At 26.2% G+C, this 26,942-nt stretch overlaps 2 protein-coding genes across 2 annotated transcripts; one reads left to right on the top strand and one right to left on the bottom strand.

Annotated features, from left to right (window-relative positions):
* Window positions 1-10,705: 10,705 nt before the first annotated feature.
* LOC103570151 (probable protein phosphatase DDB_G0282105) lies at window positions 10,706-13,769 on the bottom strand. Its single transcript, XM_053741730.1, has 3 exons — window positions 13,667-13,769; window positions 11,809-11,894; window positions 10,706-11,319 (listed from the first exon to the last, which is right to left on the bottom strand). Exons 1-3 carry the CDS (start codon window positions 13,767-13,769, stop codon window positions 10,834-10,836), a joined length of 675 nt encoding a protein of 224 aa, XP_053597705.1. The 3' UTR covers window positions 10,706-10,833.
* LOC103570141 (7SK snRNA methylphosphate capping enzyme) lies at window positions 13,408-18,297 on the top strand. Its single transcript, XM_008547759.2, has 4 exons — window positions 13,408-13,597; window positions 14,696-16,359; window positions 17,035-17,253; window positions 17,402-18,297. Exons 2-4 carry the CDS (start codon window positions 14,719-14,721, stop codon window positions 18,188-18,190), a joined length of 2,649 nt encoding a protein of 882 aa, XP_008545981.1. The 5' UTR covers window positions 13,408-13,597; window positions 14,696-14,718; the 3' UTR covers window positions 18,191-18,297.
* The last annotated feature ends 8,645 nt before the right edge of the window (window positions 18,298-26,942 follow it).

The raw sequence follows: 26,942 nt of genomic DNA, 5'->3' as shown, positions 1-26,942 counted from the left end.
TTTTTTAAAAAATTTTTAAATTCAAATTTGGGATTAAATTTAAATAAACGCATATGAAAAAAAATATATATGAGGTCAATTGATAACCGATTTGACCTGATATGTAATTAAAAAAAAAAAGATAATTTGTTGATTAACTTTCCTCGTATGATCTTATAATTTATTGTCGTAATATTTTTCAAGTATATTTAATGCCTATAGATAGATATATATAAATGTATGAGTAAAATAGCTTTCAGTAAACACTGCAATTAAAAAACTAAATAAACAAAATGGAACTCCATTAATCAGAAATGTCTTCACTTATTTGCTCAGACAATAACTGAGTATTAAAGATTCGCACGATCGTGTGAGGATTTGCTACTTATTCACTGTCTTTTTACTTATTTTGTTAACGCTACTCTATACCATGTATACTAAACTTTATCTCATTTTTCAGAATGTTGCGTGTGTGTGTTTTATTTTTTTTATACGACGCATTAATCGTTCGCCAGGTTGCAATTAGCGAAGACGTGTCGTTCGCGAGGACACGCCTCGTTTACCAGAGAGCCTGGCGTCAATGCGACGAGACTAAATTTAAATAAATGAGTAAAAGGAATGAAAACTGCAGTGTGAGTAGAATTTATATATATGTATATGTATGTATATATATATATATATATATATATATATATATATATATATATATATATATATACTGTAAAAAAATTGGGAGTGATTACGGATTTTATTGAAATCTAAATTCCCCAGGAGTTTTGGGGTTTCAAAAAAGAATTACTGCATGAGGAGTAAATGGGGAATTTGTTTTTTTATCTGTGATTTTGGAGTCGTCTGGATTTTATTTCACTATGATATGGATTTTTAATACAGGACTCGTTATAAAATTGGTTTAGGAGACGGGAAATTTTTTATGGTCATGGAGTTAGGGAACGGGTAATAATTTTTGGATTTTTTTTCATCAACTAAATCACAAAAAAAAAAAACTAAAAATATGCACATGTAGAAAATTAAAAAAACTATAAGTGCAATTTTTAAAAATATTTTTTTTAATAATTCATCCTTTCGAAAAGAAGTCCGAAAATTATTAAACGTCTGCGAACTATGATCCAGAAGTTAATACGCAATCAAAAAATTTTGGATTTTTTTTATTATCAAATGAGTTGTGAAAAAAAAAAAAATTGTAAAATGCACATGTAGGAAATTGAAAAAACTTTATGTGGAATTTTTTTAAATATTTTTTTTTTTTAAATTTACCGCTTTAAAAAAAAATCAAAAATTATCATACGTTGGCTAACTTCAGTATCATAATTTTTTTTGAAATTTCAGTCTTCCGTGGGTTCAGTTTTGATCTCGACTACTCGTTATAAGCTTGTGTTTATTTTATATAATTTTAAACGTCATATTTACGTTTTGTCACATGCGCCAGTGTCCCGATTTTTCTAGTGCTTATGGCGCTAAAATAAATACTTATCTTTTTACACAAATAATAATTGTAATGTAAAAAATAATAATGACAAGGGTATTAATGAAAGTAATAATAATAATAATTGTTATTGATCAACATAATGCTCAATAAAACTTTTAAATTGTAACAGAAGCTTTAATTGTAATTAATCATTACAATTATCACCAATAAATAATATTTGACTTAATATTTATAAAATTATTATCCGCGAAAGATCGATAGTAAATTTTCATAATTAATTTAGATATTTTGTTGCTATTGTTAGTTTATAATTTATGTAATTTTAACGGAGGCTTATAACGGGATCTGCTACGAAACTCAAAAAAGTGGTCAAGGGTGCTGTTTGGACTCAGCTGCCGATTGAGGGGGAGAGGTTTATGACTCAAATTTTTCACAGTACTCCTCATTTCTTATTTCTTATTCATTTAATTTTTTTCAAATTTATTATAATCATTATTATTTTATATTAACATTTAACTCTGACAGCAACGACTTTCCAGTCGCCTTTTCGTCTGCACCTGTTCGCTATTTCTGTACACTCGCAAGTTTCACTTAAAATTTATTTGGTTGTTTTATCTGGTCACAAGCGACCATCAATCGCTAGGAAAAAATTAATTTTTCAATTCCAAATTCAAATTTATACATCAGATCACTCAACGGTATTTTTATTTGTAGTGCCCATTAATTACTCCCGCCTTCCATTAAAACATACTCATTTTTTTTTTTACAAGAAAATAGCAACTCAATTATTAGGGCTTCTATAGTCTTACATTTTTTTCTTTAAACGCATATTGAAAAAAAAAAAAAAAAAAAAAAAAACCAATATACAGGCATTAAAATTTCAGACCTGGAATTTTGTGTGTAAACACAATTGGAAAGAATGACATTTTTTTTCCTCTAGTCACTGTAGAATTATCTTATAAGTAATCGCTTTAAAGTATTATTGTTATCAAAAAAAAAAAAAAAAATAATAATAAATGTAAATAAAAATAAATAGTGAAAATCATTATCATTATATGTTTTTATAATTCAATTAAGAATTAGAAAATTTAATCATTACTTAAGAAATATTTACAAAATTATATATTAATAATTAATTTAAAATTATATATATACACATATATATTTTCTCTTGACTTTCTCTTCATGTGTGCGTTCACTTGTTATGCTCGAAAAGATTATCATAAGATCTGCTTTATTGATGAGTTTGTATTGCACACTATATATATATTTATATATATATATTAATATATAAAGAAATTCTTGTATGATAACGTCAGTTTTTCCCATAAATAAAAGAATAAACTTTAAATAATTTAAGTATTACTTTGTTTTGTTTCTATCCAATGAAAAATAACTGAATAATTTTTCATGCATCTCATATATATTTATTTTTATGAGATCAAATCACTGCTCCATTTTAGGACATTTAATATTTTATTTAAATGAAAAAATATAAAAAGAAAATTCTATTGTACAGTAGACTACGCGTTACAAGCCTCCCCTTAATCGGGAGCTGAGTCCAAACAGCACCCTTAACCACTTTTTTGAGTTTCATAGCAGACTCCGTTATAAGCCTCCGTTAAAATTACATAAATTATAAACTAACAATAGCAACAAAATATCTAAATTAATTCTGAAAATTTACTATCGATCTTTCGCGGATAATAATTTTATAAATATTAAGTTAAATATTATTTATTGGTGATAATTGTAATGATTAATTACAATTAAACCTTCTGTTACAATTTAAAAGTTTTATTGAGCATTATGTTGATCAATAACAATTGTTATTATTATTACTTTCATTAATACCCTTGTCATTATTATTTTTTACATTACAATTATTATTTGTGTAAAAAGATAAGTATTTATTTCAGCGCTATAAGCACTAGAAAAATCGGGACACTGGCGCATGTGACAAAACGTAAATATGACGTTTAAAATTATATAAAATAAACACAGGCTTATAACGAGTAGTCGAGATCAAAACTAAACCCACGGAAACTGAAATTTAAAAAAAAATTTCCCTGTCTCTAGACCAGACTTATGAGGAGTTGACTATTCTTTTGAAAAAAAATCTAAAAATTACTGTACGTCGTCTAACTTCAGTATCATGTCCAGCGTTTTCGCGCCTTAAGGTATGCAATAGCTAAATTCAAAAATAACTATTCAAACTGGTTGAAAGAGTCGTCATCTATAAATATTACACACTTTACACTGCACGGCATTGACCGAGCTAATGTAATATAATGATGATAAACGACATCTTAATTAATTTCTCACACATCATTGACGGCTATCACCCATAAAACCTTTCTATTAAAAAAATTAATTCCACTTTTATCAAATATCTACAATAATATCAGCTACTAATTTAAAAATAAAATTTTTTTCTTCAGCTCTAATGACAATTTTCCAATCAATTTTCCTGTGATAATTTTTTTGAATACACATAGTAATAAAATCCAAAGGACCTCGAAGGAAAAAATATGACGCCGATAAAATAAATCGATTGCGTATTTTTAATTTGTCACGAATTCTCAAATCATACCTGTCTGTATAAACAGTATAGTTAAGTTTACAAGTATATATATGTATATGTATATGTATATATATAAATATAAAAGAGTCATTTTAAGGGAGTGGTCACACTTCTATTCCTCGGACACTGGAGAACGACAGGCTTCCATTTAATCAAGCTCACCCTCTCGACCGTGCCTTCCTGCTATACTTCTTTATTTTATTTTCAGCTCGTCTGCTATGCTTATTTTCGCATATTTTTTTTTATCATATATATACACATATATATATATATATATATATATATATATATACATACATGTTCAGGGACTTATATATATATATATATATATATATATATATATATATATATATATATATATATATAAATACCACACCCAGTGGTATATATTACTACAACCAAAGAAAACTACCTCTGTCTCTATGTTTCAACGCGACCTTTACTGGACTTTGATTGACGCAAAGTACAATAGATTCTTATTAACGCATTTATTATTGCGCTTGTTTATGTGTATTATATATCACGTGCGTAGAATTATGTACTATTCGAAAGTACATGGATAAATATATATATATATATTTACTTAACAAGTTTATATATTTATTCATGGATATCAACAATCGAATGTAATATATAAAGACAGAAAAAAAAATTAGCGGATGAAAGTGAAAATTCTTGACGAGAAAATTTTTTGAAAATTTGAATTTTTTGAATAAAGTAAAAATTTCCTCTGAGAAAAATTCTTTTGACTCAAAGTTACGGTGCAAAAAAAATTTCTTGTGAGGGAATTTTGAATTACGAATTGAAAACTTGAATTTTATTTGGACTAGAAAAAATTTATTGACGCTAGAAATTTGTTTTCGACCTAAAAATTTTTTTTTTTTTTTTTTCAATTTATAATGAAAAAATTATGGTTCTGAAGTTAACAGACGATTTTCAATTTTCGGATTTTTTTTTTAACGTCAATTATGAAAAAGAAAATAAAAATAAAAAAATGCACATGTAGAAAATTAAAAAAACTATAAGTGCAATTTTTGAAAATATTTTTTTTTTTAATAATTTATCGGTAAAAAAGAAATCAAAAAATTAGTAGACGTCAGCTGACTTCAGTATCATAGTTAACAGACAATTGACAATTTTCGGATTTTTTTTTAATGAATCGATTACAAAAAAAAAAAAAACTAAAAATATGCACTTGTAGAAAATTAAAAAAACTACAAGTGCAATTTTTGAAAAATTTTTTTTTTACAGTTCATTGTTTTGAAAAAAACATTCAAAAATTATTAGACGTCGGCTAACCAGTATAAAAATTTTCAAGGCAAGTAGAAATTTTTTGCATCAAGAAATCCTTCTTTCCTATATATATGTATCTTTCCTATATATATATATATATATATTGTGTCTAAAAAATCGTATACAACCTGTGTCTTTTTTTTTTTTTTTTTTTATTGTGTCACCTGTTCTTTTTTTTTTAATTTTATGATCGATCCTCTGAAAAAGCCACTCCTATATTTGTTAAGGACATTATTTCATACTTTATATAATGTCATTTCATATATATATAATAGTAGATAGTTTATAAAAAAAAAAAAAAAAAAAAAATAATGAATACACGTATGAGTATGTACTTATATATTGATCTATAATAATTAATGATCATTATCGATCATGTTATTAATATAGATATTTTATCAATCATCGAAGTATTTCAAAAATTTTAAATCGACAGTTTTTTTCCGTCTTAATTTCAGTAATTAATTTATGAACTAAATGACAATTTAATGATGTTATTTATTACGTTTTATAGTTCTGTATTATTTTAAGTACATTAAGATTTTTTTTTTGTTTACTTACAAATGTTTTTTTTTTTTTTTTTTTTTTTTTTTTTTTTTTTTTTTTTTTTTTTTTTTTCAATTAAAATTATCCATTTACACTGTGTCCAATTATTAGTTATTTTCTTACAAGTAAGGGTTAAATGGCCAAAAAAATGCCCAGATAGTGAACAGAAGACCGAAAATTAAATTTGGCCGAAAAGTAGATTCAAAAATATCCAAAAACTTGAAAATTTTCCGTTCTATAGTTTTATTTTTTTTTTTTTTTAAATATTATTGGAAAAAGCCCTTACTCAATTTATTGGCCAATTTTCGGCCTTTTTCAAATAAAATTCAATAATTTCCCAAATATTTTTTCCCGGGAAATTTAAAATAAATTTATTTTGCGCGCGTTCAAATTTCATTCACCCGTCGGATAACGAATGTGAAAATAAACATACAGGAAAAAATTTTCAATAGTTAATGAGTAGAGAATTTGAAAAAAATTAATTTTTCAAAATTAAGTAGACAATTAATATATAAATTAAAAATATTAATTAAGAAAAAGAAGTTCCCCTTTAAAATAAAAAAAAAACTCAGTCGTATGAAAATCGAATTAATTTTATATATGTACATATATGACTCATATAAACTTGAGTTTTTTTATCTTGAACTCAATGACAGTTTACTAAGTACTTATACTTTTATATATAGACATTTATTATTAAAATATTAATTTAATTTTATAATTAATCATTTATCTAAAGTATTTTTTTTTAACATTAAGCGTTACAGCCACACATACAAATGCATGATAAAAAAACGACAAGTAAATTGATCGTAAATTTAACAGATTATATTGTCTCAAATATATTATCAACTGGAATTTTTTTATATTTTTCTGTAACCTCGTATTTTTGCGTAACTTCCCTTAATGATAATATTTTTTTATATAAAAGTAATTATATTTTTTTTTTTGATTATCAAAAAAAAATTATCCACATTTTATATGAAGTATATATATTAGGGTGATTCAAAAAAAAAAAAAATTTATTATTTTTTGAATCACCCTAATATATATATAGTTTTGAGATTGAGAAAATTATTTTTTTTTTTTTTTTAATTATATTAATAATTTATTTTAGAAATATTTAAGTATATTATTAAAATATATATAAAAAATTACATTAATTTCAGTGAATCTAGTAGCTATATATATATATATCTATATATGATAGTGTAATCAGAAATGATAAGAACAATCTATCACTGATTTTTAGAAATCTCTTATTTATATCTATATATAAGTATATACGTTACTCATTCAAAAAAAATCGCCTAGTTTCTATTTCCCATTTGAATAACATGGAAAAAAAATTTTAAGTTTTGAATTTTATACCTCGGCAATGGCTCATTGTACAGATAAGCTCAGGATAGTTTCATAGAGAATTGAACGCTCTACAAAAAAAGTCTCTTATTATTTTTTGATAAATTCAAAATTTCAAAAGTTATAGGAGCTCCAAGTCAAATTTTCAGTAAATTTTGAGATCTTTCTACTTTTACACCGAAACTATCAGACTTATCACAAAATGTCATAGAACCTTTTTTGTAGACAATTTTATTCCCTACAAATTATCTCTAATAAACTTTTTCAAAATTCCCCATTGTTTTCTAGTTATTTACATTTTTAAGTCAAGCTCTCAAAATCGATCTAAACACTATTCTTTTCATAACCTCTAAATATTAATATGAAGAACGCATCTTTTAACAGGAATCTGATTTCATCTCTTTGGAACTACACCATGGAAAATTTCCATTAAATTTTACTATGGGTGCATTGTAACCCCGGACCATAAGAAAACTGGCACAAAATTTACAAGTGTCCCATAGTAAACGTATGCGCATAGGTCCCAATTGTGTCGTCTGCGCATACCGTTTACTATGGGACACTTGAAAATTTTGTACCAATTTTCTTATGGTCCGGGGTTACAATGCACCCATAGTAAAATTTGTTGGAAATTTTTCAGTGTATTTAAGAAAAGGTTTCAAAAAAAGTCGATTTTTTTGAAACGTCTAATATATATTTAATAGAAACTGGAAATTAAATAGAATAGTCGATTGCGACATTATACTTATAACATACATATATATGTAGTTAATTTCTGAATTAATATATGTATATATGAATTACAAATGATAACCTATGGGTTATTGTGAAGCAGTTAGCAACACGATCGTCGGACTTTTTACCAAGTTAAAAAAGGGTGATAACGCAGTCTTTATATATAACTATACATTTTACCATGTAAGTATATATTTTATGGTTGAGTAAGTATATACATATACATCCATACACTGTAATATATTATATATAACCCGAGGTTATCATTTTCGTGAATATCGTATTGTGAAAAAGAATTATAATCACAATTATTTTAAATATTTAATGTAACGATTAAATATTATTCTCAAAATTCGTATTTTTTTCAAATTTAAATTAATAATTATTTAAATTACTAAGAATAATTATAATGTCATTAAACTTAAAAATTTTTTTTTTTGTTATTATAAAACCACATGCCTGTATTGTATATATGTATGTATGTTTCTATTCAAGTACTTTTTCAAGTGATATGAGAGAGATTATTATACATATATAAGACCTGGGGGCATGGGGATCATCGCATCCGTTTACGTCAAAGTGGCCTGATGACCCTGCCCGAACTCCTGATGCCAGATGATTAACATAACGATTTAAAATGTCATCTTTAATACTACTCTCGATTCATTTTCATATTTATTATTTTTTTTTTTTTATATTGACCAGTGTCAATAGTCATTTAATTGACTTAGTATATATATATATATATATATATATATATATATATATATATATTTAGATTAAAATTATAATTTATTAATTAATATTTTTAATGCTGGTATTCTAATGAAACTTTTGAATAAAAATAAAATATATATAGTATATATATATTTATAATTATGGCCTTAAGGCTAATAATCGTTTTCTTAAAATAAAAATAATAATTTTATATTTCGCAATAATTTTATCAATGACTTGAGTTTATAAAAAAACAATAAAATAAGAAATATATATATATATATATATATATATATATATATATATATATATATATATGTTTATGTACAATAATTTATATATTAATAAATATCATTAAGAAAATATCAAAAATAAATATTATTACTTGACCTAAATAATCAATATCTCGATCGCAAAAGTTAAAGTTCATCATCGGTTTTCAAACTATATAATAAGACTAAGCTGTCCGCAAGTTTTATATATATGATAACTATTATCGTATGATGATGATAAGTAAATAAATATTTGTTGCCATATTTTAAATTATGAGATCTATATTTTCTCAATGATAATGATGATCATGATTATAAGAGGACTAAAATTTGAAAAATTAAAAAAAAAAAAACAAACGGTTGGCGGGAAAAAATAATTTAAATTAGTGAGATCTGTTAAGGTGATGATAGAATATATGAATATTTTTCTCCAGTGATCAAAATAGTTTTTCTGTGTTCTTCTTATAGAAAATCTGGGCGTCGGTTGGCCCTGAGGGACAGCCCCAAAACTTCCCGCTGTTTTTGAGCTCGAAAATGCTATTGCATGTGGTTGTTTTTTTATGATCTTTCAAAGCTCTAATGAGTTACGTTTTATACTGAAGTTTGAAAATTTGAGTATCAACAATCATTAATAAAGAAACGGTTTTTAAGATTTAATAACTCATAGAGTCTTGCAGCCTCGGGTCGTAGCGTGACTTGTAGATTTTCTTGCAGTCACGGGGCGAACTTCCATGTCTCCAATCTGCCTCGAAAATTTCTCTTGCAGTCACGGGCCGTAGCGTGAATCGTGTAGACAGACTCTGCCTATTAATTAAGCAATATATTTGAAATAGTCGCCAAAAATTTATTATATATATCACATTTGGTGCTGTAACTCATACATTACCATCATTAAAATTGAAAATGTCCTGTGCATAAATTTATTGCAAATAATAGTGTAATTTAACGTAATGTTATTTTTTTTTTCAAATTCTGGGCGTCAAATCTGTCTCCAATCTGTCTCGAATCTGTCTCCAATGTTGGGTCTTGCGGGCCAACCCTAAAACTTCCCACTGTTTTCGACCTCTTTTGATTGCCTCCTTAACCTTCCAAATCTGTTGGTTAGTTAGAAAGTTATAAAGTTCAAAATTTCAAATTCGTTAAAAAAAAATCTGTCGTTTCACGTTTTTAAGTTTAGAATAGCCAACACTTTTTTTCACTTTTTTTTTTACACAGGTAGAAATATTTTTTTTTTCTAAGTAGCTTTTCAAAATTATTTTTTTTATTTCGAGTTTTAAAATGTCAGTATTGACAATAAAAAAAAGTAACGTCATTTTGTAATTAGTAACGCAATATAAATATCAATAATTGACCCATCATATATTATGAAGACAAAAATAAACATAAAAACGCAGTCTCGCGTTAAATAAGTACCTTATCATTAAATTCAAAACAAGAAAACTATATTATCACCAACAAAAAAAAGTCACTAAAGTAGAAGTGACATTTACCGATTGTCGCTAAAAAATTTAAATAAATTTTTTTTTTATCGATTGGCGCCACGTGCGCGCGTTCTCTTTTTTGCAATCAATGTTTTTTTTTTCTTACATTTTTATTTTTTTTTGTAGGTTATTTTTATCATACCAACGCATAGCAATAACACGTAATTAGGTTACATAAAAAAAAATAAAAATATATAGTAGTAAAATAAAAAGAACAATTAATCTGTAGAATAAATTATTTATTCATGATTAAAGTTCAATAATAGAAATTTAAAACCTACTTGACCGTAAAGTAACTAAACATAATTTTATTTGTTAATAAATTTACTGTTATTAAACTTTATAATTAATTAACACGATAAATAAATGAAGACAATTAAATTTCTTACGCGAAGAAAAAGAAAAAAGTAAATAAATCCATTATACTCTTAAATGTTTGAGTCCGACTTTGCCGTTTGAATTTTTTTGGGTCAAGGATGTCGATCCTTTTTTAATTGAACTTTTATTGTTATTTGTATTTAAATTTTTATTATCCTGATAATGAAACTCGATATTATTTTCTTTATTGTCGTTTATATTTTTCCGCTTCATTTTAAAACGCTCATTGTTTTTATTTGATGTCGATGTTGACGTTGGTCCTCTGGAAAAATACGGCTGCTTTTCCTGCAGGACTTTGTCATCAGATTTAATCCCAATCGCTGATGGCTGCTCGATTGGATCAGATTCTGGTTCCTCGATGTCTTTAAAAATCAATTTCTTTGGTTTCAGATCTGATTTGTCGGTAAATCGGCGCGGTTTTGTCGGAGCTGATGGTTGATGATATGGAGATTTTATCATCGGTGGAGTTTTTACGCAGTTTATATTTAATGAACATCTTGTTACGCACTTTTCACTTCGCACAGTTACCTAAAAATTTTTACTTATATTTAAATTCACTTAAAAATTGGGAGTCAATTTGAAATGATTTTGAAGTTAGCCGACGTCTGATGAGTCTTTAATTTTTTAAAAAATGAGAAATTGTAAAAATAAAAAAGTTTTGAAAAATTGCACCTGTAGCTTTTTTAATTTTCTACATGTGCATTTTTTTGGTTTTTTTTTTTTGTAATTTATTTGCTGAAAAAACAAATCCAAAAATTTTAGTCTGCTAACTTCAGGATCATAATTCAGAGTAATTATGGATTTTGAATAAATTTGAATTGACTTTCGGACTAAACTGGATTTTATTTAAATCCGTATTCATTTTGACTCTGAGTCAATAATAAAATAAATTTTTTGAAATGAATTTTACTCCGAACTAGAGTTTTAAAATTAAAATAAACTTCCGTTTGAATGACTTTTACTCCGGATTTAGTCTAAATTTTAAAAATAATAAATACTTGGTAATAAATAATTTACTTGTTCAATGACTCTATCATTTAAATCGGTAGGAAATAATTTCTTCTGGACACGACGTGAACTTCTGGGAGTTTGATTATTATTATCTAAATTACAGCATTCAAAAATTTTAAATGAGCTGTTATTATTATTTTCAAAGTATGATGATAATTTTTCAGCCATTATTGTTGATAACTTTTATCACGAGTACTTTTTTTTATTTTATATTTTTATATCTACTATTACTTTAATGGTATTTAATTGACTATTTAATTACCAATTATTGCCTAATCCTAAATTACGGAAAGCACAAAAGACGCGTAAACTCAACTAAACTGACATGTTATAATTTAAATCGCGATGTAATTTATTTTTTATTTATTTCATTTTAAATGCTGCTAATTTCGTGCTATTGATGTGCGGACACCAATCACACAAATTTCGGGCTCATTAATTTAAAACAGATGAACAATGGGTTTTATTTCTATTAATTTATTAAGGGCAGGGTTTTCAAACCGGGTTTATTTTTAATCCAGGTTTAAATTATTATTGCCAGTATATCTATATATTATCAATGTAGATATACTAGTAATATTAATTTAAGCCCGATTTAAAAAACTGATCCTAAATAATTATGATTTAATAATTTTTTTATTTTATTAAAATTTCAAATTTTAAAAGACTGAAATTTTTACAGAATTAATAATAAATTTATACGAGTAAAATTTATTTAAACCCGATTTAAATACATAAGATCCCAATGGCCACAGATGATTTTAAACTTCTCATATCTCAATACCTATTCAATTTTAAAAAAAAACACAAGATACCTTTTTTGTACAGAATTTAAAAATCTACAAAAAAGGTGTCTTACAATTTTTTGATTAACTCAATATTTACTTAGATATTTACAAAAAATCAATGTCACTTTTTTCTGACACCTAAAATATTTTAAAATTCAAATTTTGAAAATTAATTAAAAAATCCTTATTTTCCCAAATTAAAAATTTTATTTTTTACACCTGAAATTAAATTTCCAAGCATTAATTTTTTTTTTCCCTGAAAATAAAATTTAAACAAATAATTTTATTACAGTACTGAATTTAGCCGACGTTTAATAATTTTTGGATGTTTTTTTAAACGATAGTTCAAAAAAAAAAATATTCAAAAAAATTGCACTTATAGTTCTTTAGATTTCCTACAAGTGCATATTTTTAGTTTTTTTTTGTCACTAACTTATTAAAACAAAAAAAAATCAAAAAATTGTTCATTGTCTGTTAACTTCAAGTAATAATTTATGATTCCGAAGTTAGCCAATTAAGAATTCTCATTTTTTTTAAACAATTAAAAAAAAAAAATATGCACATGTAGAAAATTAAAAAAACTACAAGTGCATTTTTTAAAAATATTGTTTTTTTTTTTTAAATTTGCTATTTTTTAAAATATTTAAAAATTATCACGTCTGCTAACTTAAGTATCATAATAATTTAACTTTTACCCCCGAAAATAAAATAAAAAACCGAAATTTTTTTTGATTTACTAAAATTTAGCGGGAACTCGGAAACATACGAAAACACCCGAATAATTTAGTGTCGAGTACACGAGCGCTACCCACATGGAAAATGGTGGAGAAATAGTATAGCAGGCAAGTGAATTATATCTCAAGCAACTATTCGCCATCGTTGATGGTCGCACATCGTCGTTTGATCTCTCTGCGTCACATATTAACCAGTAATGGCGCATTATTGTGCTTAATAAAGTTATCGAGTGGACAAACAATCAAGTGCATTCGACGTACAATAATTAAAAGGTATGTAATATATCAAAATAGACATATAAAGTTATTAATTAAGAAATTTAACATCTAGGCATTACTTACCATCCGCTTTCGGACTGTATAAACTACTGAGTGCGCATGTGCTAACGCGGGAACGATAATTTAACATAAAATTAACATCTTCATCAACATCAATGTTATTCATCACCCAACTTACTCTTGCTCATATTATTTTTATTATAATTTATCGCCTATCGCGAGTTTACTATCATTGTTTTTTTTTTTTTTTTTTTTTTTTTTTTTTTTTTAATTTACTATTCAATATTCTATTAATTTACTATTGTCATTATTTTTTATTGTTTATCATTTAAAAATTTTTATTATCACAATCATAATTTATTTATTTTCCGCAAGATGTTTAAGACTTGTTTTTTTATTTTTTTTTTATTTATTCAGTCCACGTGGTGATAAATATTTTAGATAATAAAAATATATCACTATATAGTTTTATATATATTTTTTAAATGATTTTAATAATTATTTTACTAGATTTTTTTGTAATTTATTGGAAAAATTTAAGATTTTTATTTTTTAAATTCAAATTGTTCAGATTTCCCCCCCTTTCTTTTTTTTGGAATTTTGAAAATTTTTAGGGCTGGCGCATGTCCAAATTTTATATACAAAAATAATTACAGTAATTTTAGGTAATTAATAAAAAGTATCAAAATTTGAAATTTGGACAAATTCAAATTAATGCGACTTCCCCCCTTTTTTTTTAAATTTTGAAAATTTCTAGTACTGGCTCGTATGTAAATTTTAAATAAAGAAATAATTACAGTAATTAAAAGTAATTAATAAAAAGAATTAAAAATATGAAATTTGAAAAAATTCAAATTAATGAGACTTCCGCTTTTATTTAAAATTTTGGAAATTTCTAGTACTGGTGCGTGTGCAAATTTTGAATTACAAAAATAATTAATTACAGTAATTTTGGTAATTAATTAAAAACTTGTAATTGACAATTAAATTAATGAAAAATAAATTTCATAAATAAATTTAAAAATATTGAAATTTTTAAATGATAAAATTAATTATTTGTCAATATCATTGAAGTATTTTTATTTTTTTCAGATAAAACAAAGCAATAAAAAAAAATGTCATCAGCTCAAGTAGATCGCACTTCAAAAGTCGGTCACGTGGGAAAAAAAGAAAATGAGAAAACCCGCAAAATGTTTAATCAATCACGGCATTTTAAATTTTCTCGTAAACGGCTGCAAAGTTTTACCGGCGGTAATGCAAATAAATTTTTTCCCCCATACAAGAGGCGTAAAAAAGAGGGAGGAATAATTCCACCAACAAAATTTTTACTAGGCGGTAATATTTGCGATCCACTAAATTTAAATAGTATGCAAGATGAGGAAATAAACCGGGCTATGAATGCTGTCACACCTAAATCAAGTCCATTGCCTACACCAAAACACCGCAAAGGTATAATTGAAGTAATAATACCGCCAAATATAAACGATCCACTTAGTCTAAGTAACTGCAATGATGATGAGTACGAAAAACAATTAATTTCTCCAACAAAAAAATTTTCAAAGCGGCGCAACCGTAAGCGCAAACGCGCGTCCTCGGGTTCTGGTAAAGAAGACGTCAGCCACAGCGGCAGCGAAACAACAGAAGTTAAATCCGATGAAATATTTTTACTGCCACCAATAGAATCACAAAAATTTCGCGTATCATCATCCTCATCATCAACATCATCATCATCAGAGCCACCAACAGTACCAGCAATAACGTTAAGTACTCCGGAACTATCATCAGAAATACCGGAAATACCACCAGCTTTGTTATCGAGAACTTGCTCAGTAGTATCTTCAATGGAAGACGAACTGACAGAAATTATTTCAACTGAACCAGAGTTTCCTGAAGCAGACCCAGCTTCCTCACCAGTTACGTCATTGCCATCGTCTCCAGTTGCTGAAATGACACCTACACCTACACCCCAGCAATCTGTCAAAGATACAGAAATTAAAATACCGCAGCCGCAGTTGCTAAATCAACAGGTCAAAGACTCCAAAGTTAATCAACCGCAGCAGCAGCAAATTAAAGACAAGGATTCGAAAGATAAAGAAACAAAAGTTGAAGCACCGAGTCCTCAAAAAGATAAAAATAAGTTGCGATTAAAAGGACTAGAAATAGAAACTAAAGATAAACGAGTACGCAAATTGGATATTAAAGATAAAATAGTAAGTCCAGTTATACCGCAACCGGGCGCTTGGAAAACGAGACCGCCGCATAGACCCAATCAGGACAAGAAGAAAAAAGGATCACAGACGGGATTGATTATTCCGAAATTCCGCGAGAAAAACTCGCGTTATCAGTACGGCAATTATGACCGTTACTATGGATATCGCAATCCGCATCATGAAATAGACCCGCGACTGACAGTTTTCGCGCAACGCAAAGAATTGTTTTACAACAAAGATATTCTTGACATTGGGTGCAACATCGGACATATTACGCTATCAGTGGCACGAGATTTAGCGGCCCGCAGTGTCACTGGCATTGATATTGATCGAAAGTTGATTGGTATTGCGAGAAGTAACATAAAACATTATGTTAATTGTGTGAGATCACCGGCTAGCAATGATGACAATGGCAACGCAACTAATGACTGCGATTCTAGTTTCTTCCCGATGTCTATGCCAATTAATTACGGGCCTATTGATGTACCGGGCTTCACCAAAAATAAAAACCATAAAGGATTTCCGTATAATGTTACATTTGTCCAGGTAATTATTTTTTTTTTTTTAATTAATTGAGATGATTATGAATTATTTTTCAGCTTTTTTTGGAGTAAATTTGATAAACGGGAGCTAAAAACTGGATTATTTCGGAAACTATTGACTTTATGACTTTTTTGTAAGAATACTTTTTTGTAAGAAATTTAATTCTGAACAAAATTGTTTATGTAAAAAATTGTTATATCTGTTGTTTTTAAGTCACAAAATTGAATAATTGTCTGAAGTACCGGGGTATGAAAAATACTACGCGAAAAAATTTTAAATGACTATCGATATCTCGAAAACTATCGACTTTATGACTTTTTTGTAAGAATACTTTTTTGTAGGAAATTTAATTCTGAACAAAATTGTTCCTGTTAAAAATTGTCGTATCTGTTGTTTTAAAGTCAAAAAATTGAATAAATGTCCGAAAAGGCGCAACATAGAAAATACCGCGCGACAAAATTTTGAATGACGATCGATATCTCAAAAACTATTGGCTTTATCGATTTTTAGTAAAAGATCAATTTTATGTAGAATTTTATTCTGTACAAATTTGTATTCTTTACTTTTTTTTGTAACTCAAGAGGTGATGAGATATCGGGCCGCGAATGATGTAAATGACATCAGGTGTTAAATAAATTTTTAAAATAATTGAGTTATTGATTATTATTATTTTTTCAGGGTAACTATGTACTAGAAGATGATTCCCTATTGAAATCAGAGCAGCCACAATTCGATACAATTCTCTGTCTCTCAATCACTAAATGGATTCATTTAAATCACGGTGATTCGGGATTGAAGCAGGCATTCAAGCGCATGCACGCTCAGTTACGTCCCGGTGGGGTATTAGTATTAGAAGCACAAAATTGGCCAAGTTACGGCAAGAAAAAAGGACTAACCGTAAGTACTACTAATTAATTTATTAGATTACTAATTAAAAAAAAATCCTCAGCCTTAATTACTATCAGCTTTTAGTTTAACATCCGCTTAAAATATTTTTAACACCATATACTTTAAAAAACTAATAATTAAAATATAATTTTTTTAGGAACGGATTTACCGAAATTACCACAGTATAGAATTTTTTCCCCAAAAATTCACCCAGTATCTGATATCACCAGAGGTTGGATTCACTCAGTGCGAAGTCGTGTCAATTCCACCTCACCCGTCAAAAGGTTTCCAACGGCCAATTCAATTGTTCACCAAAGCAGGAACGAGTCCCGCGTCACGTACAATAGCAGCACCATCATCAACAATAACCCGTTTCGTAGCGCGCGCCCAAGAAAAAAAAGATTCCGAAATCCGGGCATTCGAGCGCGATTTGTTTCCCATAATTAAGAGCCCAGCGAGTAAACTATGCGGTAATTTATCTAATTTAAGTCAACGTAGCAGCGAATCAATGAGTAGTCACTACGATCAATTAGAAAACGTTTACGCGCCGAGTTCGACTCCGTGCTACGACACCCCGAGTCATAACGACAACAGTCAGTCGGCATTTGAACCCGAAAAAATGTGTTACGTTGATGTCGGTACTGTCAGTAATCAAAACATTAAAATTTATGATAATTTAACTGTCCAGCAACAAACCAGTGACTGCAATGACGTCACTAAGACCGATGACGAACGTAAAAGAAAAAATAATGAGGCAAATGATCATGCTGATGATGGCGGGAAAAGAAAAAAAATTAGTGATGATCAAGTTGAAAAAAATCCGATAAATTTCACACCAAAGGAAAATTATAACATAGAAAATTTAGATGGAGAATTAAACCAACAGATAAAAAGTAATTCAGGGAAAGATTCGAGTAATGATGAAATAATTACAGATAATACATAAATATTATTTATGTTGTTAATTGGTAGTAATAATTATTCATTAAGGTGCTTATTTTATTGTACGTTTTTTTTCTGTTTATTTTTCATATTCATTTCATATGGAAAAATTTTTTTTTTTTTGGGCAGTAATATTTTTTGGGAATTTATATTTAGTGGGAATATGCGAATAATTTGAAAGCTATTTTTTAATTTTATAATTGTAAGTTTTCGAATTGACTGTAAATTATTGTAAAAAAAATTGTATAAATTATTGGGGGAAATTTGAAATTTAAAATGGAGTTTGAGCGGGAACGGGTTTGAAATTTTGAAAATTATTTAGTGGAAATTCGAAGCGAGTAATTTGAATTATTTTTTTGAAATTTAAAATTAAATGCTCAAAATTTGAAGATTTTATAATTTGGAGTTTTGAAAAATGTGGAAATAAAAAATTAAATACTCAAAATTTGTGAAAAATTCGAAAACTGACAAACATAAAAATTTCGAATAATTAAAATAAAATATAATTATTTAATTAAAATTTTATTCGCAAATTCTTTAAAATTAATTTATAAAAATTTTTAATTGTAAACTTTATGCACAATCATTTTAATATATATGATACAAATGAAATTAATTTAATCGTTTATTAAAATTGTTAATAAAAATGAAATATATCAAAAAAGTATTACTACTTATAAAAAAAAAATTTTTTTCTATCGAACGTGCAGCTAGTCGGAATTAATAATCTCGCATGTTCATAAATAAAATCTAATTCGACAAAACAAAAAGCAAAAGAAAAATGCATAATGTATTGACTTGTATTTTTAAAAGGAAAGGCATTAGTTGCCTACAATATTTTTTCGTACATTGGGAATTTTTACTTTTCGGCTGCTAAAATTTATTCTACGGTTCTATTGCCTATGGAAATATAAAATATGTAATTTAATTGCGAAAAAAATAATTGCAGTTCTATTGCCTAGAAAAATAATTCATGATGTTTGATTGATTGCTATTTAATTGTGAACCCAATCAAAGAAATTCATAATTAATGTAGACAAGCTTCTGATTTATTTGCTGAGAAAATCTTGTACTTGTTGAGGAGAAATGATCAACGTTAAAGACCGATCACTTGATAAAAACAACGCAGCTGGTCTGAAAAATATCAGAACCTCGGTAGTCTTGACAATAGCAACTGTAAAACTTGACAGAGTTTTCTATCAGAAATTAGTGAGCTGATCAGGTGATTCCCTAAGTCGACTATGAGATTCAACCCAGTGTCTTATTATGGACCGGGCGAGTTATACTTTTGTCAAGACTACCGCGGTTCTCATATTTTACAAATCAATCGTCTTTTTTTTATCAAGTGATCGGTCTTTGTTGATCATTTCTCCTCAAGTACAAGATTTTCTCAGGAAAATCAGGAGCATCTACATTAATTAGAAATTTCTTTGATTGGGTTCACAATTAAATAGCAATCAATCAAATATCATGAATTATTTTTCCAGGCAATAGAACTGCAATTATTTTTTTCGCAATTAAATTACATATTTAATATTTCCATAGGCAATAGAACTAGAATAAATTTTAGTAGCCGTAAGAATTTCCAATGTACGTAAATATATTGTAGGCATTTGACACATTCAGCAAAAACAATGCAGGCAACTGATGCCTCCCCTTTCTAATGTATTATTGATTGGTCATCACGGTAAACTTTATATTTAATTAAGTTAATTCTATTACAAAATAGTATTTTTTATTTTTCGAATTCCAATTGAGATTAATTTTATTATTAATCACTTATTAATAATCACTTTAAAAAATTAACAATCATAATTTAAAAAAATTTTATTTCTTATTATTATTATTTTTTTTTTTTTTATTATTATGACAGTACTTAGATAACAAATACTTCCGCAGATAGAGTGCCTGTATAATAAAAAAACTACTATAAAAATTTGTGTATTAATTAACTAATTAATTAAAAAAAAAGGGAACAAGTTTTACTTTACAATTTTTTTTCGTTTATTTATTTAATGAATTTTTTTTTTTTAAACATTTGTTCCTTTTTTTTTGTAAAGTTTATTAAAAAAAAAATAAAGTGATCTATTAAAAATGTATAGTTCAACTTGATTAATTAATTAATTAATTAATTAATTTATTAATTAATAAAAAGACTGATTTTCGGCTTTAGATTTAAAACAAATGCGAAAAATTGAAAATTAATAAATTAATTAATAAAAAAAAAGTAATTGTTGAACGTACAGTAAATAATATAAAGTGATGTTGAGCATTACAATAAAATAATAATTGTAATTTTAAAAATTAATTAAAATTAAAGATGAAACAAATGTAATAAATGATAATTAATTAATTCAAAAACAAATTTTTTTTTTAATTCGATTTCTAATGAAATTTGGAAAATATTATTTTTAAAAAGTTTTGTAATTTTCGTATATTAAGTAAATTTATTTTATAAATATTGTTTTACACATGTTAATAATTTTGAAATTAATTGTGAATGCCATTCGAAAATTAATATCGTAAGAGAAGTATTAAATTAATATAAAAAGAAAAAAAAAAACAATATTTTTAATAGACATTAAAAAAAAAAAAAATAAAAAAAAATTTTTTATTTATTTACTATTTAAATAAATTAAATAAGTATTAGTTAATTAGTATGTAATAATTAATAATGATTAACTGTGTTAGATAAATTGAGGTATTAATTAAATTATTTATTTTTAAAGCAATTGGAAAAATTTGAGAGCGCATGAGATTTATTATGAAATTGTGTAAAAACTATTGATGCTACGGAAAAATGCATCGAACAAAAATTATTGGGGATTTAAATCTCTGTAAAAAAGGTTCTTATAATTATATCTGTAAAGTTGATAGTTTTAATGTAAATTGAATTTAATTAAGCGTGTAGTTAAATTAATTTCCCGGAAAAAAAATGTTAAAATTTTTCAAAAAAAATTCATGATTATAAATTTCAAAAATTGAGACGAATCTGAATTTTGAGATCTTTTTTTGAATTTGGAAAACGAAGAGTAAAAAAAGTTTTTAACAGAAAGTTTTTTTGAATTTTTTGAGTCGATAAAGTTCGGGGAAAATTTTGTTGGTTTGAAAAAAATAAATAAGTAATGAACTTTTCTTGAATTTTTTTTCAAGAACTCAAGGTCTGCACAAAAAAAAAAGATTTCTTGGTGTAAAAAATATTTTGCATTATAAATTGAAGCACAAAAATTTTTCCTTGACTAAAGAAATTTTTTTCATGATTCAAGAAATTTTTTTTTACTCCAGGAAATTTATTCTTGACTCAAAGAAATTTTTTTTCTTAATTCAAGAATTTTTTTCATGATTCAAGTAATTTTTTCTTGACTCAAGGAAATTTATTCTTAACTCAAAGAAAATTTTTTTTTTGACTCAAGGAAAAATTCTTTCTTGATTAAAGGAAATTTTTTTTTAATACAACAAAATTTTCTGATTTTAAATTCTAATACAAAAAATTTCTTGAGGCGAGTAGAATTTTTTTTACTTTTGATTTTTTTTTAAATTCAAAAAATATTCAATTTTAAATTCAAAATTGTCTCCAATTTCAAAGTTCATGATCATGAACTTTTTTGTAAAATTTTTGAAAGCAACTTTTTTTTCACGGGTTAGCTAGTAAATAATTTTTTTTAGAAAAGCAGTTAAAAATTAATGAGCTTTGATAATTTTAGTTTTATTTAAAAATAAATAATGTTCATAAAAATACTATAATTTAGACTTAACTGGCTATCAATATTATAAAAGTAATAATAAATAATAAATAATAATAATTTATTTATATTTGATAATAAAATTTTCACTAATGTCTATAAATTTTCGATAATTAAAAATATTGCGAATCAAAGTGTTAATTTGAATTAGAGATAAGAATGTATGCATGTAAAAAATAGCTTTGTAAATTAATTGTTATTAATTAATAATAATAATTACAATAATAATAATAAGCATTGAGTGCTCTACGATAATTGTTCTCTTAAATTTAAAATTGTCTCAATAAAATCTTCCGATTTAAATTAGTGTTAAGTAATTTTTATAAGTGATGACGTCCCGCTCGATTCCGTGTAAAAAATAAAATGCCTTGGAATTTTGAATATTAAATTATAAATATATCGAGTCGAATATTGGCGTCGCTTAATATTTTAATTAATTTATTTATTAATAAATTAATTAATTGATTAACTAATTTTTTTTTTACTTATCAAAAAAAAAAAATAATTATAATTAAGCACAAATCGAACTTGGGCGCAATCACTCAAGTAATTGCTTCAAATAATATGTTATATATGTATATATATTTGAGGTATATATATAAAAATTGTATAAATCGCGGAAGAAAATAGAATTTAATAAAAAAAAAAATAATAAATCATTTAAAATTTGTTTTTTATTTACCCGCTAAAAATTTTCCTAGAAATTTTTTCAAAAAAAAAATATTCAAAAAAATTGCACTTATAGTTTTTTTAATTTTCTACACGTGTATTTTTTTATTTTTTTTTTTTTTGTAATTGATTTATTGAAGAAAAAAATCGATAATTGTCTATTATTGTCAAAATAAAATGGCGGCAGAATATGATTGAAAAATATTCAAAAAATTGAAAAAAAAAAAAAAAAAAAAAAAAACACTTGAGTGTTTGAACAAACCTTGGTGGGGAAATAATGCGCAGAAGGGTGTCCTAATACACTTGGAGATTTGAATTAAATTGCTCCAAGTGTATTCCAGCTAAAAAACGTCACTTGACTGCTATTTCCCACCAGACGATGCCAGATGAGTTTGCTCAGGAACTTGGAAGACATCAGCATCAGCTATCAGCAACACTTTACACTCGAACGAACACTTAACACTTTACACTAGCACTAAATACTTAACTACACCACAGATACTTTGGACAATTTAAATTAATAAAAGATAAATTTTACAATCACTGCACAATTTTACGCGACTTAACTGCAATGGCGTCAAAATTCAAATGTAAAGAAGGACCTGGACTACTACTGTCATTTTCGATGATACTAACTGCCGCTATCGAACCGTCAGTTGATACACAGCAATCGATTTTGCGATTGATCGAGCCCCCCACTTTAGCAAAAATTTGAACGTTGAATATAGCAACGCGCAGTAGCGCCAACGGCGCGAAATTTCAAAATTGAAATTTAATAATTTATAAGTGTGAGTGTAGCAGCTGCTAGTTGATTGAATTTTTAAAAAATATTTACAAAATTAATGAATTAACAGGTAAATTAAATTAATTTTCCGTTACCTTTAAGTTTCTTATATTTATATTTATGTTTTGGTAATTATTTGAAATTTATGTACTTAATCGATATTTTCATTTCTGTTATAGCACGCGTGCGTGTATATTATAGATACACACATCGACCGAAGGAAGAGTAAGTCGATATAGTGGGGATAAAAATCACACTCATGAAAATTATCCTTGAATTCGAGCAAAGTTTGGTACCTCATAAAAAAATGATACTGAATTTACCAGACGTCAAATAATTTTTGAATTCTCAACAAATTGATGAATTATAAAAAAAAAATATTTTTAAAAATTGCACCTTTAGTTTTTAAAATTTTCTACATGTGCATATTTTTATTATTATTTTTTTTTTAATTCATTGTTGAAAAAAAAATTCTTAATTGTCTGCTAACTTCAGGATCATATAAAAAAGTGTCATTGGTCAGATTTAAAAATTGAGAGGCGCGAGGGGGCGCTGCCAAGTTTGCTGTTGACAAAAAAAATTAGTTTTTTTTGTCCAAGCTCGACTTTAGTAACGTCCGTCCGTCATTTTTTTATTATAAAAAAAAAAAGTTTAGTATTTAAAATCTGAACCTGAGATAAAAGTAAAATGTTTTTAAAATTCGTGACCTTTACAAATAATTTGAACCCTCGGAGTTCAGAAGACAGTTGAAAATAATGAATTAATTAATAATTAATTATTAATATGGAGAAGAAGAAGAAAATACAAGGTATTTATACGAGCCTGAAGTTAGCAGACAATTAAAAATTTTTTGATTTTTTTTTAAATTAAATTTGAAAAAAAGAAAAAAAGGACATGTACAAAAATTTAAATTTATAGGCGCGATTTCTTCAAATTTTTTTTTTATTTGTTTAAAAAAAAATCAAAAAAATTATTGGACGTCGGCGAACTTCAGTCATGGTATTTATTTGCATGGTGAATTTTAGCTGACAATTGACAATTTTTGAATAAAAAAATCGAGTGTAGAGTAAAAATTAATAAGTTCATACTTAGAAAATTAAAAAACATTGAAGTTAGTTCAGAAAAATTGAATGATACTGAAATTAGCCGACGTCTAATAATTTTTGAATTTTTTTTTAAAGCAGCAAATCATAAAAAAAAAATATTTAAAAAAATTGCACTTATAGTTTTTTTAATTTTCTACAGGTGCATTTTTTGAGTTTTTATTTTTTTTTATTCATTCGTTGAAAAAAAAAATCCAAAAATTTTAAATTGTCTGTTAACTTCAGCATCATAAAAAAATTTTCAAATTAATAATTTATTTATTTCTTTATAATTTATAAATTGTCTCATATCTGGTAGACTCACACTCATTTTATTTGCATGAATAAAAAACAAAGATTTTTTTTAAAGATATTTTTTATTTATTAGAAGCTCAAGGGTTAATTGTACAATTAATTATAATCATTTTATTAAATGACTGAGTAATAACTCAAAAAATCCCTTGTGCTTCATCTAATTCTATTTACTATTATATTATAAATATACAGTACATAGTCGTTTAAATACAATATATATGGTTGACAATAATCATATATATTTGTATATTTGTGAACAATGTAGTGAACATTTTATCATATCAAGTTAAATAATAAATAAAATATTATTGGTAATAATATATTTTGCGTCGTCCAGCGACATTGTTTACTATTTTACGTGCATTAGTTTTTTCTTGTTCTCTAGCGAATTCAAATCACCGCAAATTACGATATTTACCTTAAATTACCGTATTTTTACTTTGAAAATGCGACAGTGCTACGGTATAATTGCCCATTCTACAGTAATTTATCACAATCCAGGTAATTTACGACCTTTCCGGTATATTACGATAATATGTGTCAATTTTATAACAATTTACGGAATTTTTAATTGTAAATACAGAAAAATGCTTCACTACACGGTAAAAATACTGTAATTTTGTATTAAATCCGTACTTACATGAAAAAATATCGCAATTTTACTGCATTTATGGTAAAAATACTTCAGTTTTACCGAAAATTACGGAATTCATGCAGCATTTGCGGTAAATTACGGCCTTTATCTAAAACTTACGGTAAAATACGGCAATTTTCGGAATTAGTTTCTTAATTTTTGATTTTTACGGTGAAATACCGCAAGTTTTCTACAACTAGATAAATTTTTGTATTTTTACCACAAAATATGGCACTGATGCGGCAAACTTGCAGTATTAGAGGTAATTTACGGTTTTTATCTGAAAATTACGGTAAAATACGGCAATTTTCGGAATAAGTTTCTCAATTTTGGATGTTTACGGTGAAATACCGCAAGTTTTCTACAACTAGATGATGAATTTTTGTATTTTTACCACAAAATACGGCACTGATACGGCAAACTTGCAGTATTTGCGGTAATTTACGGGTTTTCTGGAAAATTACACTAAAATACGGCGATTTGCAGCATTTTTCATTAATTTTGAAGTAAACCCACATACTTACAGTAAAATACCGCAGATTTTGTACAAATACGCAATAAATTACTGTACTTTTACCGCGAAATACGGAAAATTTGTCGCAGTTACGGTAATTTATGGTTTTTCTCGGGAAAATTGCAGTAAAATACGGCAATTTGTTGCATTTTTCTTAATTTCGAAGTAAATCTACACATTTTCGGTGAATTACCACAATTTTACCGCAGGTTTATGGACAAATACCTTAATTTTACTGCAAATACTCTAATTGACCGTAATTTGAATCCACCAGGGTTTGATTTAAATCCATCAGTTCAAAGAATCGATTAAGATGTCTCGAAATTGTAGGAAATATAAATATTCTTTTTTTTATTATTCGTAAGCGGCTTCTAATTCTGTTTTTTTTTTTTTTTTTGGTGGAAGAAATTTTATTTTCTTTAGCGCCTCATTTAAAATTATTCTACATCATGTCACATAAATAAATTTCCACTTACGCATAATAAAAAAAAAGTAATATTTATTATTGTAAAGGTGAAAATTGTATACTGAAATTATTGTAATTATGATGATGGGCAGTTTTATTGGCAATGATTGCCCTGCGAACTTACTAATTATTAATGAAGTGCTAGGCGATTGAAGCTGATTTTTTTTTAAATTTTTGATTTTGACAACTTATTTTTGACAATTTAACTACATAGTTATTTATATCATTGAGACGCCCGCGTCTCTACGTATGTATTTTATATTTATATTTATAATTATCATATTTATTAATCGAGAAGTAATCGATTTTATTTTAAATTCATAGTTTATTGCTAAAAGTCTACGATATTAAGTCAAGTCAAAATAATATCATGTGCGTTTGTGTTTTTTAACAACACACAAAAATAATTAATCCTAAAATCTTATACTTTTAATTTTAATTCTTATTGGTCACACTTCCGGAATAAATTTGAATTTTTAAATTTAAAAAACTATTTGAGAAAAAATTAAAAAATGACTTTTTGCATAAAAATATATATAACTTTGGTAA

The sequence above is a fragment of the Microplitis demolitor genome, chromosome 9 (assembly GCF_026212275.2).
Source record: "Microplitis demolitor isolate Queensland-Clemson2020A chromosome 9, iyMicDemo2.1a, whole genome shotgun sequence".
Lineage (NCBI taxonomy): Eukaryota > Metazoa > Arthropoda > Insecta > Hymenoptera > Braconidae > Microplitis > Microplitis demolitor.
Note: the sequence above shows the minus strand (reverse complement) of the source record. Positions and strands in the feature narration are given on the sequence as shown.